Genomic DNA, 19,027 nt, shown 5'->3' with positions numbered 1-19,027 from the left:
GCTTAATTTCTTTCCACGATTGTACCATGATGTTTTTTTTCTAAACATAACATTTTAACACAATACCAGATTCAATTACTGACCTAAAGAAGCTGTTATTTTGTGGGAAATATTATCAGTTGTAGTTGAATCAAAAGAGTTTGCTTTCCCATTTAAGGATAATTATTGAGATATACTTGTATAATATATATTTAATAAAATAAGTTGAAACTTCTTGTATTGGTGTCTAAAATGTAAACATTCTTTCCATTTAAGGTATGCATAGAAAGTGATTTTTATAAAAAGTTGGAGTACTTTCATCAACACCTTATTACGTGGAAAATATTCCCTCTGGTGGTCCACACTCCGGTGTCCGACGCTTCCAGAGCCAGGACGACCTCCTGACCTTATCCCCTCCATCTGTTTCTGTCTGTGGAATTGCCCCTAAAAAATGCAGGCTGCAGTAAACTTCAATGGCTGCAATCGGTCATAAAGAGAAAGTGATAAATTCTGTGTTGCCCAGGGGCTGTGTGATGTCATCACGGAGAGAGAGAGAGAGAAAAAAGAGGCCAGTCCTGCTTTTCCTGCATACTTTCTGCACTGTGTAATGGAGACTTTGCATCAGGAACATTTGCTTTTGGAAATTGCTTTGGATTAATCAGATAATCCCGTTATCTCTTGGGAAAGACGAGAAACTGGTAAAAGAAACGTACTATATCCGTATAGGGTTGACCACTGTTGATGTCCTGAGTATCTTGGTGTTTGGTTAGCAAAAAAGGGGAATTCTTAAGGGTTTTTAAGAATTTAGACTTGGATGGTTTTTGATGAAGAAAGAGCTGAGCCAAGGTGCAAAACTCTATGCCAAAAACTTGGAGTAATAGTTAAGAGCTAGGTCATTGAGGACAGTCTCTGTTTAGCTGGTTCAGACATCTTGCAAACCGTGCCCCCTAGTGTAGTGATGGACTGATGACTCTTCATGAAGCAGTGTCATGTTGTTCAGAGGTCAGTAGGGGGCGCCACTAGTCCAAAAATGACGTGATTTTTAATTAGAAAAGTTGTTAAAAACATAGGAAAATAGTGCAGAGACCGACATATAAAACATATAACAAAAAAAACAGACTTTAAACATGTTTTTAGACAAACAAAAAAAACAAGATACTGAGAATATACATACTGTATCTCTCACAGTGCAACATGATTATAAAACAAAGCACACGTTAACCATCTTGAATGGTGACTAAAAGCCAAAAGCATCACTTAAGATGTTTTTAGAATCAGAAGTTTTGTTTTTTGATAAACATTCCAGTGAAAGAAAGAGCTCTGTTTGTTCCCAAAGTAAACAGTCAAAGAGCCAAAGATACAGAGTAAAGCTCAACTGTCATAATTGATGTTTTCTTTCCCCTCCTGGCTTTAAGAGCCACTAGTAGGTAGCGATAAATGTGGTGAGAAAGAAAGGACATGGGAAAGAAAACGTCAGTGAAAAAGTCTAAAAAGAGATTTCCTTAAAAAAAAAAGTGAGATAACCAAGACTGATAAGACTTGCTGAAGGGGATTTGAGGAAGCACAGATTGAAGCACTGGACATAATTGGGAACCCTTAAGCTTCTGTATCTCGAGGTTGGACGTCATTTTAGGGGGTAATAAATCTACCTCTGTTGCCTTCAGCGTTTTCTCTCTTTGTCATTAAACAAGTCCACCTGTGATAATGTACCTCAGTGTCAGTCGGACGGTTTTATAATCGGCAGTCTTTTGACAGAAATGTAACTGCACATTGTCCTTTTAAATAAATAAACTGAAACTGAAACAACGCAACTTGAGAAGAGATTGATAACAAACTTACAAATGTTTAGAACTCTTACCAACAATTATTTTCCTTCGTACTACAAAGTAAAATTTCCAAAATTGTCTTTCTTATGCTGAACTATGAGTTGTCTGTAGAATAACTTCTTATTTCCAAAAACTATTGTGGGCATAAATTTCGTTTTTATTTTTATTTAATAATTTTTATACAATTCTGTATAATGTAATAATAATACCTTATACAACTACACACTACACGGTATTGCCTCCTTAAGGGTCCACTAGGTGGCGCTCCCAGTAATGTGAGGTTTCATGGAAGTAGTAGTTAAGAGCCAATGATTACAGACCACCTAGTGGACTTTTAGAGTTAGATCCTTTAAGATTTAAATCCTGTTTGGAGGTCAGTAGGTGGCGCCGTCAGTTTAAAAAGTATGTGATGTTTCATTAGAACAGTTTTCCAAAACAAAGTAAAAAAGTGCAGAGACGCCTACTTGTGGACTAAAAATAATGACACTGCTTCATGAAGCTTCGTCAGACCATCACTACCTATAAGAGATTGCAATAAGAGATTTTTTCATTTTTTATTAACAAGTTAAACAAGATGTTTCATCTTTTTTTAGTGACATAAACAGACAGATAACAAATAAAGGAACCAGGAAAGAGTTATTTGTGCATGGTTGAATTAAGAAGGTCTTTAAAAAGATCCTTTTTTTGTTCAATCTTTCTGTAGTAGTAAAAGTTAATGACTTGAAATGACTGTTGGGGGGTTTAGGACTGGTGGGCTGTAGTTTTTAGTCGACTGAAAAGAAAAATCTGTCTGAAAATGCCCAAAAAAAAGATAGAAAGCATGTTATTTGATTCACTGATGATTGACAGCAATAAAGGAAACTTTAGTCATACATTTGGATTGTGTTAGTTAATGTGTTTTCAGTATGGCCGAGCCATAACGTCATATCACTTACATGGATCCTCCTGAAAGTCAGACCAATTGCAGATGTTAGCTTTCTTGCTAGCATTCACCAAAGTAGGGGAAGCTATACGAGACACAATTGTTTTTAGTTTATATTTAGTTGTACCGGAAATTTAGATGAATAAAGTAAAATACAGTGAAAACAATGTGGATTCCTTTCAAACCTGAACACGCTGTCTTGTTGGTGTCATGTTTGAAATATGATCCTACATCCAACTATAACAATAACAATGTCTTGAGTAAAGCTCTCGTCTGCTAAAAAACTTTCAAATTTATTCGGAAACAGAAGGAAGTTTCCCTCCCGAGAGAATATCTGGTTCCATTTTCTCATATTCTATTTCACCTCGACACGGTTAACGGGAATACCTGCAAGTCTTTCTGTCGTTCCTGTCGAAAGATAAACTTGTACTGAGGGGAGAACCTAGTGTGGAGTTTATTCTTCCACATCTGGCTCTGCTCAGTGGATGTATAACACCGGGGTGCTCCGACCTCTTGTGTATGCTAACGCTCGCCTCTGTCGAGCTGGAATTTCTTACGTCACCCACTTTTCCTCTCCAACATCTGTGTGGCTTTTTAGACGGAGAACTGTGTGATCATTGCTTTCTAGCTTTTGTTGAGGGGAGTAAACATGCAGAGAGAGCTGTGTAGTAAACAGGTAATTGTAGGAAATGGGTTCAAATGGAATTTTGCTTGCTCTTAGCAATTTGTAAAAAACAGATTTAAAGAAACTGCACATTGTCCTTTTAAAATAAACTGAACTAAAACCACAGTAATTCATGTTGATGTGCCAATATATGTTGCTCAAATGTATTCAAACAAACGATTAAACATACATAGATAGGTGGGTAGACAATATTATACATAGACTTATACATAAATACGTACATACATAAATAGTACACACATAGATAGATACATACATCGATGCCAAGAAGGTTCATACATAGATACACACATAGATACATAGATATATACATAAGTAGATACATACATACATAAATAGTACACACATAGATAGATACATATATAGATACACACATAGATACATAGATATATACATACATACATACATTCATAGATACACACATATATATATCCATACATAGACACATTGATATATATAGATACATTCATAGATAGATACATACATAGATACATAGATATATACATAGATACATACACAAATACACACATAGATGCATACATAGATACATACATAGATACACTCATAGATACATACATATATAAACACATAGATACATACATAGATAGACACATAGATACACACATAGATACATGCATATATACTTACACTACATAGATACATACATAGATACTTACATAGATATATACATAGATAAATTAATAGATATATACATAGATACATACATAGATTCATACGTACATACATGAATACATAGATACAAACAGTAAATAGATACATAGATACATAGATACATAGATACATAGATACATAGATACATACATAGATACATAGGTACATACATGGATGCACACATAGACACACACATAGATATATACAAAGATACATACATACATACATACATACATACATACATATGTTGTTTCTGATCAGTTCAATAATGGCATTATTTTCATGGTCCCCTTTAGATAAAAACAGCAAAATTAAAAGCATGAGCTACAAAAATACTCCCTATAGAGTTGGTGTTGGTTTTTAATTTAGCTAGATTTAAATCTTATGTTTTAATAATCTTGACAAATCAAGTGCCTTGTCTCTATTTTGCTGTGCGGAATGAGAGGACCAGTTATGGGCCACGACCCGGCCGTTGAGAACAGGTCAAAAGTACTACTTCTTGAATAATTTTCTCACTGAATGAACGAGTCAATGTATTTCTCTACTTCCTCATCGTCACGACGCCATGTTCCATATATTAAAAATAAACCTTAAACTGAACCGAGGTTAATGAGCTGAAACACAGCGCGGATCAAACCAGATCATTTCAGATTCAGCCTCAAGCTCTCCCATAAAATCCAGATTCATTTAAAGCTTCTACTCCTGACGTTTCCGCTCCGGTTCAGTTAAAGAAGCAGAGAAGTACATGAAGTAACCAGGACTGGATGGAACATCTCTGAGCCAGGAGGACATCGCCATGTGTCTCGAATTATGAATTTAATGCCAAAAGTCATTTCATGGACGGAGATCAGAGACGCCGACAGAAAAACCTCACTCCTGTTTTGAACCTTGTCCTCGACCTTGAAGCATCTGTTGTTGTCCTGTTTTCGCTGTGGTTGTGTTTCCCATGTGAGCAGGTTTTGGCTCACGTCACATGATTTGAAGTGGATTTATCCAGCCTGACGTCTGCCAGTGGTTTTTGTGGACTCCTGTTGTCGTGCCGCAGGTCTGGAGAATCTCTTTTTGGCGACTTGGTTTTTTTGGATGAAAAAAAAAGCAGAACTGGAGTGAATTTTGTGGTCGAAGCTGATTCAACATGTTTTAAAAGTTTCTTCATGAACATTTAGTTACAATTCGCTGGTGTTGGTGAGGTTTCACGAAACAGCCGATGAAGCATCATGAAACAGTGTCTTCTTTTTCAAAGACGTACTAGATGGCGCTTTCTTGCTTATCATTTTAAAACTAAGAACACTAAAATTAATGATGCCACTGTATCATGATACATCATCATCTGTTTCACGAAGCCTCATCAACTCAATTATAGTTGCCATGAGGACAGATGTTGCTTTAGTATTTGCAAACGTCAGCCAAATTCAAGGTAAAAGACATTCCCTCATTTTCTGTTCTCAATTTTGAATATTCTACCATGATTTAGAATATTTTGTTTCCAAAGCTACCTACAACAAAAATGGATATCAATATGCAAAAACAATAATTAAGATTCCTAAAAATTCCTCAGGGTTCATATTATATCCTTTGACTTTTGTTAGGGGCCGTCAACCCCCCCCAAAAAAGGGAGCGTCAATATGATGTGACAGCTTAAAAAAACTTAAGTGAAGAGGAAATACATGGAAAGTAAATATTAACGATCAATATAATCATGCTATGTCATTGTAAAAGTGTTAAGGTATAAGAAAATTAAACTGGAAACAAAGGAAAAACAACAAAAACGATTTTTTTTTAAAATTCCGTTAAGTAGTTTTACTCTGACCTAATGACGGCCGCATAAATACAGTAATAGGCCCGATTGCGGCCCACGGGTCAATACTACAGTAGATGGTTAAACAAACAAAAAATGCGAAAGTAAAATTATCAAACTTTTCAATTTAAAGTTTGGCAAGCACTTCACAATTCACCTATTTGATATGAAAGTATTTTATAAAGCATTTATTTAAAAAAATTTACTGTATCATTTTGAGAGCCAAGAAAATCCAACAATGAGGAAAAACAAAACCCCAAAAATGATTTATAAAAAAACTTCTACACGATTATTCCAATCACTTTCAGTCTGAACTCATCGGGGCTTCATCAATACTGTCAACTTGGACGTTTCCAAGATCTGCTCTAGACAAATATACATTATTTTGATAGTGTATTTGGCTCCAGGACTCAATATGAAGGCAGTAAAATAAAGATTTCTGTTGAGTTTGGGTGAGCAGAGGATGGGGGAGTATAATGGTGTAGGACCGCACACATCCCTGGACGTACATTGGCAGTAGGAAAATCTCATAGCTGTGGTTTTGGTCTTTGATGACGACCCACTGGAGAGACGATGGAAAGAGGCAGACTTCTAATCAGCCTGCTACCTTTTTTTTTATTACCACTTTCCTGGCGCTCAACCCCTCCCTCTGATGAACTCGGCTTTGTTTGCGGAAGGATGTGAAACGTGTTCGAACTCGAGCGTTCCGTCGGATTTTCTCCACCTGTCGACGCCGCGAAGCCTTCGAACCAATTCTTCCAATGAAGGAGTTTGACTTAACTTCATTTTAAAGGGATCGTCTGCGCATTGCAAGACCACGTAGTTTGACCTTGTGAGGATTCAACTTCTAAGCTAACATCGAGCAAAACTCTACAATAGATACTTTAATTTCGTTTAATTATGATTAAATCTTGTTTACCATAACCACACCCACTGTGCTGTGATTTGTCGAACTTCTTTTTTTTCATCGCCCGTCATCAATTCAGGAAGTCTCCACTTCAAAGGGACTCTTTGTATAAACAAAGCGGGCTTGATACCAGCCGTCTGGAGGAGGAGTGAAGCCATTATTACGTCTTAATGGCTCTTGTAACCTCTCGTTTGCCCAGATTTCAGAACTTTATAAAGTTATTAATTACAAACATGGTCATGATGAGAAACTCACTGCATCTTGGAGAGGAAGACTTCAACATTTCAAACATCTGAGTGGGTCAGGAGGGTAAAGGCAGATTTTCTACGATAAGTTGAGAAGTAAAGTTCTGATGAAAACTCAAGATTTCACCAAAAATTGTCAGAAAATAAACTAAAGCAAAAGTTCTAGGAATTCCCAAGTGCCTTTCACATTGTGATGTCTGCGACGTAAATAAGTAGTCTTACGTGAGGAGACACTTAGCTGTTGCTAGTTTAATACAAAAGTACTTTTTTTCATTTTATTTCATTATTTGCCCAATATAAAACAGCAAATAGTATTAAGTACGTAAGTAATTTTTATTTTTAAAGCAGAGGGGTGGACTTTCTCGAAGGTTGGACCTTTTTCAGAAAATTTGTCCCTCAGGAAATCTTAGTTGAATATCCATTTATTATGGTAAAAATGCTAACATTATCTTCAGGACTTAGCCTCTCATGCTAACTTTGTTTTTAGCATCTTATAGGTAGACTCTATTGAATCTTTAGTTTCTCCTCCTGTTCTTGTATTGTGTTTTACATCCTCAATCTCTTTGAAAAAAATGTACATTCAATTAAAAGAATGTTAAAAAAGCTGATTTTCTAGTTTGGATCGTTAGCTTAGCGCTAATCAGAACTAGCTTAAAAACAACTGTACAGCAGCTGCAGATTCTAAAATGAGAAAGATTTGTTTAAGACTTCTATCAGCTCCGACAGGAAATGAGTCTGTGACTCATCGTTTCCATCGGGTCATGATTGTCTCCCGCAGCAGGGAATTATGGGAAAAAAAAGGGGGGAAAATCCATAAACTGGTGCTACATCACCTTTTTTTCTGGCAACTCACTTTTCCTCCTCCTTGTTATCGTGATATCATCCCTCACAGACACTTGAGTCATGTCGCAGAGAGTGTTCGAACCGCCGCGAGAGGAAAATGTCTGCCCGCTAGCGAGCTGACTGGTGGAAAAAGTTTAGCGCCTGCTAGCCGGCGTGCCTTTTCATGATGGTCATGAGTTAGCGCTGGCGTCTGCGGGAAAGCTGGGAATCTGCAGTGAATTAGGGGGAAAATGTGAACATCTCGCTCCCCCCTGCTTCTCTTGGCCTCCGAAAGCTTGCGGTGGGACTTTTTAAGGCCAATCTTAAAAACCGCACTCCTTTTTTTCCAGTACATTTTATTCCCCCCTTCGCCAAACAAAGTCCGCTAAGATTTCAAAAGGATGATGAGCTTGAAGTTTAATCCCTGATGCTACTTTTGAAAAGGTCTTTCAAGAAAACAATAGTTTGAAAATGTTTCAAATAGATATAAGTGACATCAAATCTATTCACTTTCAGGTGCTTTCAGGTGTTGACCGCTAGGTGTCACTGTGGTGCAGAGAAAGATCTAGCAGCGACTTGTTCTGTTCTAGTACAGTTTTAGTTTTCCTAAAAAAGAACGTCAAACTCATGATTCAATTGCAGCTTTGATTCTGGAATTTCCAAGTGATTTCCGTAACTCGGCTGGTCTAGACAGGAAGTGGGTTTGATTCTGAGGTGAATGACTCATCAAATGTGGGTGTAAATCACAGAATAGCTACGTCTCTGACTTTTAACAAGGAATGCAAGTGGGCAAGACAAAGTTCTGAGTCAAACACGTCCGAGTGAATCCGACAGACTCAAGTTTCTTGTCAGCTAATGGGTCAGATTTGTGGAAATGTCACATTCAGTAGATTTAACCTTCATCGTTGGTAGGTAAACAGGAAGTGAGTCCCACACATCTAAGTGAGTCCCCAAGACTGGAGTTGCTTGACAGAAAATTCATTGGACAGATTATTTTACTCGTATATGATGGTAGGTGTGGACAGTTCTACTGGTTTTACCTTAAATCAAGAGAGTCCAACAAATCTAAATGAGTACGTGTGACTTCAGCTGCTTAATGTCTTATCATTCTTAAGAGTTCCTGCACTTCATAGAAACGCATTATATATATTTCTATTAATTTCATCCAACTTCAACTTATCCAGTGCTACAAGATGGAGTCATACAACTCTGAGTGAGTCCCTGGAAATAAGTTAATAAGTTAATAAACAGGAAGTTGTGCAGCATAATAGAGTCACACTAAGTGGGTCCAAGTTGTGGAACTGTCGAGTCATACAAATCCAAATGAATCCCTACAGATTGAGTTGCTAGCAAGGGACGTAGCATGAGTCATTCAGTTGTAACTCCTGACATCTGGCCAAACATCTTCACCATTGATCGACTTTCATTTGAATGTCAAGATGAGTCACTGCGTTTTTTGAAAAGGGATTTTTTTTTTCAAAGACCTTTTTCAAAAACTACTGAACTATAGAGTCAACGTCTGCTGCGTCATCTGTGGCGAGAGTAAACAAATCCTCGTCTGTCCTAAATCTTCAAACATATAACTATAACTTTTCGCTGTAATTACCCAAAACACTGGATGTTTCTGAGCTGACCTGGTGGGGGGAAACAGTCATTACACAAATCGACTTTCATTAAAAAAAAAACCTCTCCTGTGACTCTTTTCCTTTTCAGACTTCCTACAGCAATTATCCTTCGTTCTCTTGAAAGTGTTATTTAGTTGCAGACAGAAGTTTACCTGCAGACTGAAGCTCAGAGCTGCCCCCTGCAGGTCAACACAGCAAGCTTATTTATCTATTATTATTCTATATTAACGTTCTGAAAGCAACGCTGAGTAAAGGTTTTTCGACACAAAAACGAGCTTCATTCAGGCGACTTTCTAATCCAGCTGGTTTGGTTCTTGTCGTGGATTTAGGAACTGATGTCAAGTCAGATATAGATGTACTGTGATGTTTTTCGGCTTTTGATGGGATTAAGTTGTTTATTTTCCCAACAATCAACGACATGAGAAGGGAATTCCGGAGTTTGTTTTACCAAGTCAACGTTGTTTTTTAGAGGAAAACACTTCCTCACTTCACTTTCCTTTTTTTTTTATTTAACACAAGTTTATTTTTCATTTTAACAGTTTGGGATTCTCTAAAAACTTGCAAATAAATAGTGAATACAGCGAATATTATCTTGTTATGTCTTGTATGAAAAACTGAAATGATAAAAAAGCGTTTAACTGTTTCAGTTCAATGTATATTTTTACTCAAACCTTTATAATTATTATTAAATACATCATTATTTTTTACTGATTTGATTCATAATTTGACTAAAATCAAATACCTTACTCATTGATTTATCTTTTTAATTTTTTTAAATTTAATTAATAATTAAAACAGGTCTCAATGTGACCATTACCTTGTAAATGTAATTCTAAAAAAATCATTTGAAAATTCAACATAATATTTATAATTATGAAGCATATTATGATCAATTTACAATATAATTATTATAATAAACTAAAATGTTTTTTGTTTTTTTTCCTAAATGCTAATATTAGTTAAATTTGGTTTAACATCAACATCTTTTTTATTTTACTAGTGATGGGTTGATGAGGCTTCATGAAACAGATGATGACGTATCATGATACAGTGTCTTCATTTTAAAGGCCACTAGATGGCACTCTCAGATGTCCCTTGAATTAGTAAATCAGAGTTAAAGATTATGAAGCAGAGAGTGACATCTAGTGGCCTTTAAAATGAAGACACTGTATCATGATACATCATCTGCTGTTTCATGAGTAGTGTTTTTTAATTAAAACTAAATATGTGTTGGTAGTTAACGTCTTGGTCAACACTGTGTAAGCATTTTAATACAATTTATTTCTAAATAAAAAGAAAATCAATTAAAAATGTGACGAAAGTGTTCTTCTTTGGCTAGTGAGTCCGAAATACAGGTTTGTTCATGGAGTCTATGATGTCATGTCTTTCCGATTGCAACTTGAAGTGTGAGTCTCTGAATCCGCTGACGTCGTGTTTCCTTCCCTGCAGAAGACTGCACAGCAGACGGGCAGACCTACACCAACAAGGACGTCTGGAAGCCGGACCCCTGCCGCATCTGCGTCTGCGACAACGGGCAGGTGCTGTGCGAGGAGATCGTGTGCGATGATCTGACCAACTGTGAGAAGGCCGTGACCCCCGAGGGGGAGTGTTGCCCCGTGTGCCAGACCGACTCTTCCAGCACCGGCGGGGGTCAGGGAACCTTCGGTGAGGACTCCAGATTTTTCTGTGTGAAAACATTATGACCACTTCAGTCACATCTTCTATCAATGTACAAATACGGTGACTTATACAAATAATTTCACCTTGTGCTACGATGGTTGCCTCTAGTTTAATACTGCAACTGCTTCTATTGATGAGTTGATGAGGTAATCATGAAACAGCTGGTGAGGTATCATGAAACATTCTCACAACTCAGTGGACAGCGCTCTCAGTTTAATAACGACTGAGTAGTGATCTGTAGATGAGGCTTCATGAAACAGCTGATAAGGTATCATGAAACAGCTGATGAGGTATCATGAAACAGCTGATGAGAGATCATGATACATTCTGTTCATTTTCACAGCTCAGTGGACAGCGCTCTCAGTTTATAAATATGTGAGTAGTGATGCATAGATGAGGCTTCATGAAACAGCTGGAGAGGTATCACAAAACAGCTGATGAGGTATCATGAAACAGCTGATGAAGTATTATGAAACAGCTGATAAGGTATCATGATACATTTTACTAATTTTCACAGCGCAGTGGACAGCGCTCTCAGTTTAAAACTATGTGTGTAGTGAGGTGTAGATAAGGCTTCATGAAACAGCTGGTGAGTTATCATAAAACAGCTGATGAGGTATCATGAAACAGCTGGTGAAGTATTATGAAACAGCTCATGAGGTATCATGATACAGTATCTTAATTTTCAAATACCACTATGTCCCTCTCTGCTTTATCATATTTATCTTGGAAACCCTAATTCGATAAAACCTCACTTGTAGCAATGGCTTAATGAGACTTCATGAAACAGCTGATGAGGTATCATGATACAGTGTCTTTATTTTGAAAGGCCAGTAGATGGCACTCTCTGCTTTATAATCTTTGGCCCTGATCTACTAAAAACTGGCATCTTTTTTTTAGATTTAGAGTGTCATCTAGGGGCCTTTCAAAAATGAAAGCACTGTTTCATGATACCTCACTTTAGTCTTAAAGAATACTAGTTTATTACCATTTCTATACTACTAAACTTCTCCTTCTGGTGGGATGAGTAGTATTATTCCTAATAGAAAAACACAGTTAATACGACTTTTGTTTTTAAGTGTTAAAAACATCTAATAGTTATAATGCTAAGGCTAACACAAACATATGCAAGTACTACTATAAATTATCTAAATGAAGGTTTGTTTAAAATACTTAGTTACAAATCTAACTGTAAGACAACATAAAAGTACAACTAGTAGCGGCTGCTATACTACCTTCCTTGGCTTATAACAATCCCTTTGCTAGAATAAATGACGATGTACACTTCCGAAGCTACTACGATACTCGATGTTATATGAATCCTTTGTTTTATTTCCCTTGATAGGTGGCGGCACAGTGTACAAGGTAAATATATTTAACTTTTTTATGAACATGATATTTTCCGTGGTGAAATTCTAAACTACTGCTTATATTGAAACAACTCTCAGGGTCAGAAAGGAGAACCCGGCGATGTCCCACTGGTGACTGGAATCAGAGGCCGGCCTGGACCCATGGTGAGAACATTTGGTCTCAATAGAAACGAAAAGAAAAGAAAAAACAGCCTGCTGTGCGGATTATAGCGTAAAAAAAAGAGGAGAGTTATCCATATATTTATATTGAACTCATCAATAAATATTAAAAGAATATGCTGTTAACTTAAAGATACAGTTTTTCCAGCCATTGGAAATTTTAATTTGACTTTGTTTATTTTCATTAAACACATAAAAAATAAACATACTTCTTGTATCCATTTGATATATATATATATATATATATATATATATATATATATATATATATACTGTATATATATATAAGGTAAAACTGAATCTTTAAATTAATAATTCATTCTTGAAATATATAGTGATGAGTAAAACATAAATATATAGATCAAGTATATTAAACAATAAAGTTTAAGGGAATCGAATATTATTTAATACAAAATGAAACATATTAAATGTGTTATAATATAAGAAAAAACATTATACATGTTTTTGAATATTGAGCTGTTTTTATTTTTTAAGAAAATCCTTGAAATGCACAAAAATACAAGCAGAGAAAATTAATTTTGTTCATTTAATTTGAGTTTTGTGTTTTTCTTGCGTCAGGGTCCACCTGGTCCTTCAGGAGACAGAGGATCACGAGGAAACAAAGGACGACCCGTAAGTCAATTTCCCTTCTTATGATGTGATTAATGAGTTGGTGCTTGATGAAGATTTTTTAGACAGTAAATAAATGCAACCATAAAACAAAAATGACTTCTTTGAACAGTAGGTGTCACCACTGAAATAGATTCACATATTCTTATTAATTAACATTGAACTTTACAAGGAAGGACTAGTGAAGCTACAAGTGGATCTTCTTTTAGAATCTAAAACGTGCAACAATTATCTACTTTCATTCTTTTATTAGAGACTTTAACAAGAGTTTTTTTTATGACATCGCCCTGGATTACAAGATGGAATTGTGGTTTTCTCTCAGGGACTTCGAGGCGCCGCGGGTTACGACGGAGAACCTGGAATTCCAGGGCAGCCCGGTGAGCCAGGACCTCCAGGACAGCCTTCACACCCGGGGGTGAGTCGAGCGCCGACATGCCGAGACACGAGTCTGACACGAGAAAATGAATCTCGGCGCTGTCAGCTAGAAACTAAGACAGTTCACATTTTCAATGCGTCCTCTTGTTATATAAGAACTTTTGTTGAAAATGTTATCGATAACATGATGATGATGGAATGATTTATACCTGCATTAATGTAAGATGCTCACCTGTAGGGACTTGGAGCTCATATGGCGTCAGGTTTTGACGGCAAATCCGGACCACAGGGTGTGCTGAGCGGTGCCCGGGTGAGAAAACATTTTTCACTGATACAAATAACGTGTTTAGAATAATCAGATTTTCTATTTATTTATCGTTATTTTTCTACATCCTTTAAAATTTTACAGTTGTTTTCAATTAATTTATAATGATGTTATTATTGTTATGTTATGTAAATTATCTTTAACTTGGGGATTTAGTTTTTATTATTTAAAAGCTTATCTAGAGAATCTTTTTTTCCCTCTTTTTTCTTTAGCTATATGATATTTTAATGACATTTACTGGTAATAGATATGTTTGTTTATTGTAGTGAATATGTGGTTTGAATTTGCATTTACTATTTATTCATTTAAAAGTCATATATAATAAAAGAGGAGCTATAATTTCCCCCATACTCATAAAATAGGTCTTCAGAATGTAACACAGTAATGACAAATTAATTGTATTTATTTTTTATTTTTCATATTTCAAACTTCAATTTTTTTTTATTTAATTGAATTCTAATTTTTTATAATTAGGGAGAAGCTGGAACACGTGGACCCCCTGGACCAAACGGCAACCCAGTAAGACAAGAGAAATATATTTTTAAAATCAAATCAAATCAAATTAATGTTCTCTCTTTTTCACTCAAAAGGGTCAAGCAGGAATACAAGGACCAACTGGAGATGTTGGTGAACCAGGCCACTTGGTAAGAAAAAATAAGAAAAAATCTTTCTTTGTTTGTTCAGTTCTACAAATGAACATGAGTTTACTAAATGGATTTTGAATATAAATTGGATGTAAATACATTGTGTCACTTTGTTTACTAATCAGGAAATTGTGTCCTCAGGGTTCCCCTGGTCAAAGAGGCCCAGAGGGACCACCAGGGAAATCGGGAGAGGATGTAAGTTGACACACTGACTGAAAATAACACTTAAATATCTCGGAAACATCTCTTTTTGGAAGGTTTATTACACTAAATATAAGAAATATTAAACAATTCAAAAGTACTGACATTTGTATTTAAACATGTGCTTTAATGTTGCCTGTATTATCTGAACAATTGTAATTACTATAGCGAGTCTTTTCTAGTGCTACAGCTAGCTTTAGCATAATAGTGCAACTGGTTTATCTTACTTTAGAGACACATCTGTCAAATATAAATCCCCCTTTCATGGTATTACTATTACAATGACAACATATCACATGTCATTTTCTTTATTATCTGATGTTGTCCCACACAGGGAGAGGCTGGCCGAGCGGGAAACTCTGGAGAAGTTGGATTCCCTGGTTCAGGGGTAAGCTTCCCCACCTTCCCATCTGACTTGAATTTTGGAGAAAAAAAATGTCATTATATTTATAATTCTTATTTGTTTTTAGGGTCCAAGAGGGTTCCCAGGTACACCAGGACCTCCTGGACTTAAAGGACAAAGAGTATGCTAACGGTTATTTATTTTCTACACACCTAGCATGATGGTTAATTGAGTTTTGGTGTGCGACAGGGACATTCTGGACTGGTCGGACCAAAAGGTGAACACGGAGCAGTTGGCTCAAAGGTGGGATAGACTTTTTGGTTTAAGACTGAGCTGACACAGGTACAGGTTATTGACCAGTTCACCTGCCGTTCTAGGGCGCCACCGGCCCACCAGGTCAGATGGGAGCATCAGGACCTATGGTAAGCAATTGTCCCTTTGACATCCTCTGAAAGGCTAATAAAACTCTACCTATCCATCCGTCTTACGTAGTTTAGACAGTCGATGTCGGGTTCTTGTTAATCCATGCTCCGGATAAGATTGTGTTGTTGTGTCCCTGAGCAAGACACACAACGGATCAGTGTATGATTGTTTGGAAGGGTTAAAAATTGTTGTTACTTAGTAATTGCAGTTACTTCAAATAAAGTGTGACAATAAACATAACAGTATCAAGTAGTTATGAGTAGCGATGTTTTAATGAAGATTCATGAAGCAGTGTCACTATTTTCAGAGTCCACTAGATGGCGGTCTCTGCACTTTTTTCCTTTGTATTGAAAAACTGTTATAATTAAACATCCTTTTTTAAACTGATGGCGCCACCTTCTGACCTCGAAACAACACGACATTGTTTCATGAAGCTTCAACAGCACATCACTAGTTATAAGTTGAATAGGTTTCATGAAACAAGTGATGGTGTTTCATGAAACAGTGTACTCATCAAAAAAGGCAACTAGATTGTTGCTATAATATTTTTCTTTATCCACAAATTCCATTAATCCTTGCTGTTTTTCTTGTCTGAATCTGTTTCGCCAACTACTGAGCTCTGAATATAACTACACTGTATCACAAAGCCTCGTCATCTGTGTCATGAAACCTCATCAATCCATCCGTAAAGCTAACCGCCCTAAAAGACACCTTGTGCTTATCTTACCCAAAACCAAATATTTATTAGACGAAAACGGTTCTTGATCTCATGACGATACTGTATGTGTGTTGCTTTGGATTGGCTTTGACATTTTTTTCTAAAGTGGAATATATTTTTTGCACAATATAAATTCACTGAGTAACTATTAGAACAGGTTTCGTCATGTTTTAAGAAACTTTTTGAATCTTTTGTCAGTGTAACAATTTAAAAAATCAAAATAACAGAATGGTAGGAATTTAAAAATGACACGAATGAAATAAATAATTTAAATGTTCCCTTTTTTTGTAATTGCAAATTATCACTCCATGACTTTTCTTAATAAAATTATATATATTGACTTATATTTGTCCAGTTTTATGTAGCTGGTGTGTTAGCACTGGACCCAGTTCCTTATCTAAAACTAATTTTTAAAATATATAGCATTAGATAAACAAAACAACTATGCTAAAACAAAAATTATCACACTTAATTGTTAAATAAAAAACTTTTCACATGTCAAACAAACATTAGTTCATCAAAAAACACAGCAAAGTGAATCTTGTTCGAGAAGAACTACTTCATATTTGGTCACATTTGGCCCCATAAATGTGGCCCTACTAGCAGAAGAATTTGTACACCCCTCTGTAGGGAGACGTAATTGGTAAAAAGAATCAACTAAATGTTTGAATAGATTTGTCCATCTATCTTCAGCAACGTAAAAAGCATCTAAAAAGTTTCTTACTGGCTCTACTCTTTTTCCAAGGGCCCTGCTGGAATGCCGGGTGAGAGGGGCCGCTCTGGACCCACTGGCACAGCGGTAAGTGTTATTTGAATTTAAGGTTTTGATTTTTCTGTCCATCAGATTTGTTTATAGTCAAGTTGTTTTACTCTTTTAGGGAAAACGTGGATCTTCCGGAAATCTCGGCAAACCAGGTCCTATGGTACGATATACAAGCTTATAAAAACAAATTCAATTTATCTATAGATGGTTTTTGGAAATTCAAATGTTTTCAATAACAGGGACCTTTGGGATTGAGCGGACCACCTGGATATCCAGGAATGCCCGGAATGAAGGTAAGTCATTTTATCTGTTAATATAGTACCAACCTCTTAACCAAATTGGTTTTGAATTGTTCCACGTAGGGACAACCAGGTCCTACAGGGGTTCGGGGTCCTGAAGGCCCACAAGGACAGAGAGGAGAGACCGGTCGCCTTGGTAACGCAGGACCACTCGGTCTCAGGGTAGATTACCAACGACACAATCTTTCAAAAATGTTCAATTGAATTTTGTTTTTAATTTTATCTCAACACTCTCAGGGTCCAATGGGTACGGATGGTGGTGTCGGTGCAAAAGGACCTGTTGTATGTAAAAACAAACAAAACTTTACAGGAAAAAAAAAACACATCTGATGTTACTAAGGGTATGTTTTTCGCTGGGTAACAGGGCAATCTTGGTGTACAAGGTCCTGGTGGCCATCTTGGACCCTCTGGTCCTCCTGGCCCTCAAGGAAGCACTGGGCAGCCTGGAATCAAAGGACAACTGGTAAAAAAAAAAAGTCTCTATGTGTGTTGGATTTGATGTTCCTTTCCACCTTTTGGGTAACATGGTGTTTTCCTTTTAAAGGGAGAAGTTGGTGTGCCCGGATTTAAAGGAGAGGCCGGACCAAAAGGAGAACCTGTAAGTTTAAGACATTCTAAATAATGGGCTTTTAAAATGTCTAATAAACTATGTTTTTTTTTTCATAAGGGTCCACCAGGATCACAGGGTGTTATAGGCCCTCAGGGTGAAGAGGGAAAGCGAGGACCTCGAGGAGAGCCAGGCATTCTTGGACCTCTTGGACCAACTGGAGAGAGGGTACTTTTTTTTATTGTACAATGTAACACAACTACAATAATAATACATAAGCGGAGAAGGAGTCTGTCTCCATCTAGTGTGAGAATCAAGAAGTAAAGAAAAATCACGTTTCATTTTTGAACTTTATTCCATCCTGTTTTGTAAAGGCAAAATAAAATGGAAAGAACTTCAAATGGTGCGACATTTAAGAAGGTTAGAAATGTATGAAAATAGTTGTTTTTAGTGGGATGACGGTCAGCTGTGATAATTTATTTCTTAAATGAATAAAGAACTGACTGATTACTTTGTGATATTTCCCAGGGTGCACCTGGAAACAGAGGGTTCCCTGGTGCCGATGGGATGCTAGGACCAAAGGTACGTTTTATTCCTTTAGGACTGTGTCCTTATTTTGTGATAGGGTCAATTAAGATTTGACCTCAACACAAACGTTGCGTAACGTTACTTTTCTTAGGGTGCTGTAGGAGATCGTGGAACATCAGGTCCACCAGGGCCAAAAGCTTCTTTAGGTGACCCTGGACGTACAGGAGAACCCGGTCTTCCTGGGGCAAGGGTAAGACCTGGATTCGATCACTTCCATATTAATTTAAATTCAGAAGCCGAGGTTGTTTGTCTTATGGATCAGGATAGGAGCTTAGCCCTTCATGAGGAACTCAAAATAGAGCTGCTTTTCCATTTAGACAGAACAAGTTCCGTTGGTTTGGATATTTTGTGTCACCTTTCATAACATTATCTTCTCTGGACAGGGTCTCACAGGGACCCCCGGAGTTCAGGGTGCAGAGGGAAAGCCAGGACCACTGGTAAGAAATATTTAAACCTCAAATAACATTTCCTGAATATACAT

The 19,027-nt window shown here is 36.7% G+C and overlaps 1 protein-coding gene across 1 annotated transcript in view; it reads left to right on the top strand.

Moving 5' to 3' along the window:
• Positions 1–19,027, top strand: part of col5a2a (collagen, type V, alpha 2a) — a 34,579-nt gene that overhangs the window by 8,654 nt on the left and 6,898 nt on the right. Inside the window, exons 2-25 of the mRNA XM_087803447.1 lie at positions 10,931–11,146; positions 12,507–12,526; positions 12,610–12,675; positions 13,270–13,323; positions 13,643–13,735; positions 13,934–14,005; positions 14,495–14,539; positions 14,611–14,664; positions 14,806–14,859; positions 15,200–15,253; positions 15,336–15,389; positions 15,458–15,511; positions 15,586–15,630; positions 17,095–17,148; positions 17,228–17,272; positions 17,352–17,405; positions 17,475–17,573; positions 17,649–17,693; positions 17,776–17,874; positions 17,956–18,009; positions 18,079–18,186; positions 18,487–18,540; positions 18,638–18,736; positions 18,930–18,983. Of these exons, the coding sequence (XP_087659573.1) occupies positions 10,931–11,146; positions 12,507–12,526; positions 12,610–12,675; positions 13,270–13,323; positions 13,643–13,735; positions 13,934–14,005; positions 14,495–14,539; positions 14,611–14,664; positions 14,806–14,859; positions 15,200–15,253; positions 15,336–15,389; positions 15,458–15,511; positions 15,586–15,630; positions 17,095–17,148; positions 17,228–17,272; positions 17,352–17,405; positions 17,475–17,573; positions 17,649–17,693; positions 17,776–17,874; positions 17,956–18,009; positions 18,079–18,186; positions 18,487–18,540; positions 18,638–18,736; positions 18,930–18,983 (1,646 nt within the window). The remainder of the gene's footprint in view (positions 1–10,930; positions 11,147–12,506; positions 12,527–12,609; positions 12,676–13,269; positions 13,324–13,642; positions 13,736–13,933; positions 14,006–14,494; positions 14,540–14,610; positions 14,665–14,805; positions 14,860–15,199; positions 15,254–15,335; positions 15,390–15,457; positions 15,512–15,585; positions 15,631–17,094; positions 17,149–17,227; positions 17,273–17,351; positions 17,406–17,474; positions 17,574–17,648; positions 17,694–17,775; positions 17,875–17,955; positions 18,010–18,078; positions 18,187–18,486; positions 18,541–18,637; positions 18,737–18,929; positions 18,984–19,027) is intronic.

This window comes from Callionymus lyra, chromosome 12, assembly GCF_982586985.1.
Source record: "Callionymus lyra chromosome 12, fCalLyr1.hap1.1, whole genome shotgun sequence".
Classification (NCBI taxonomy): Eukaryota; Metazoa; Chordata; class Actinopteri; order Syngnathiformes; family Callionymidae; genus Callionymus; species Callionymus lyra.
The sequence above is the reverse complement of the archived record's forward strand: the minus strand, read 5'-3'. Positions and strand labels throughout refer to the sequence as shown.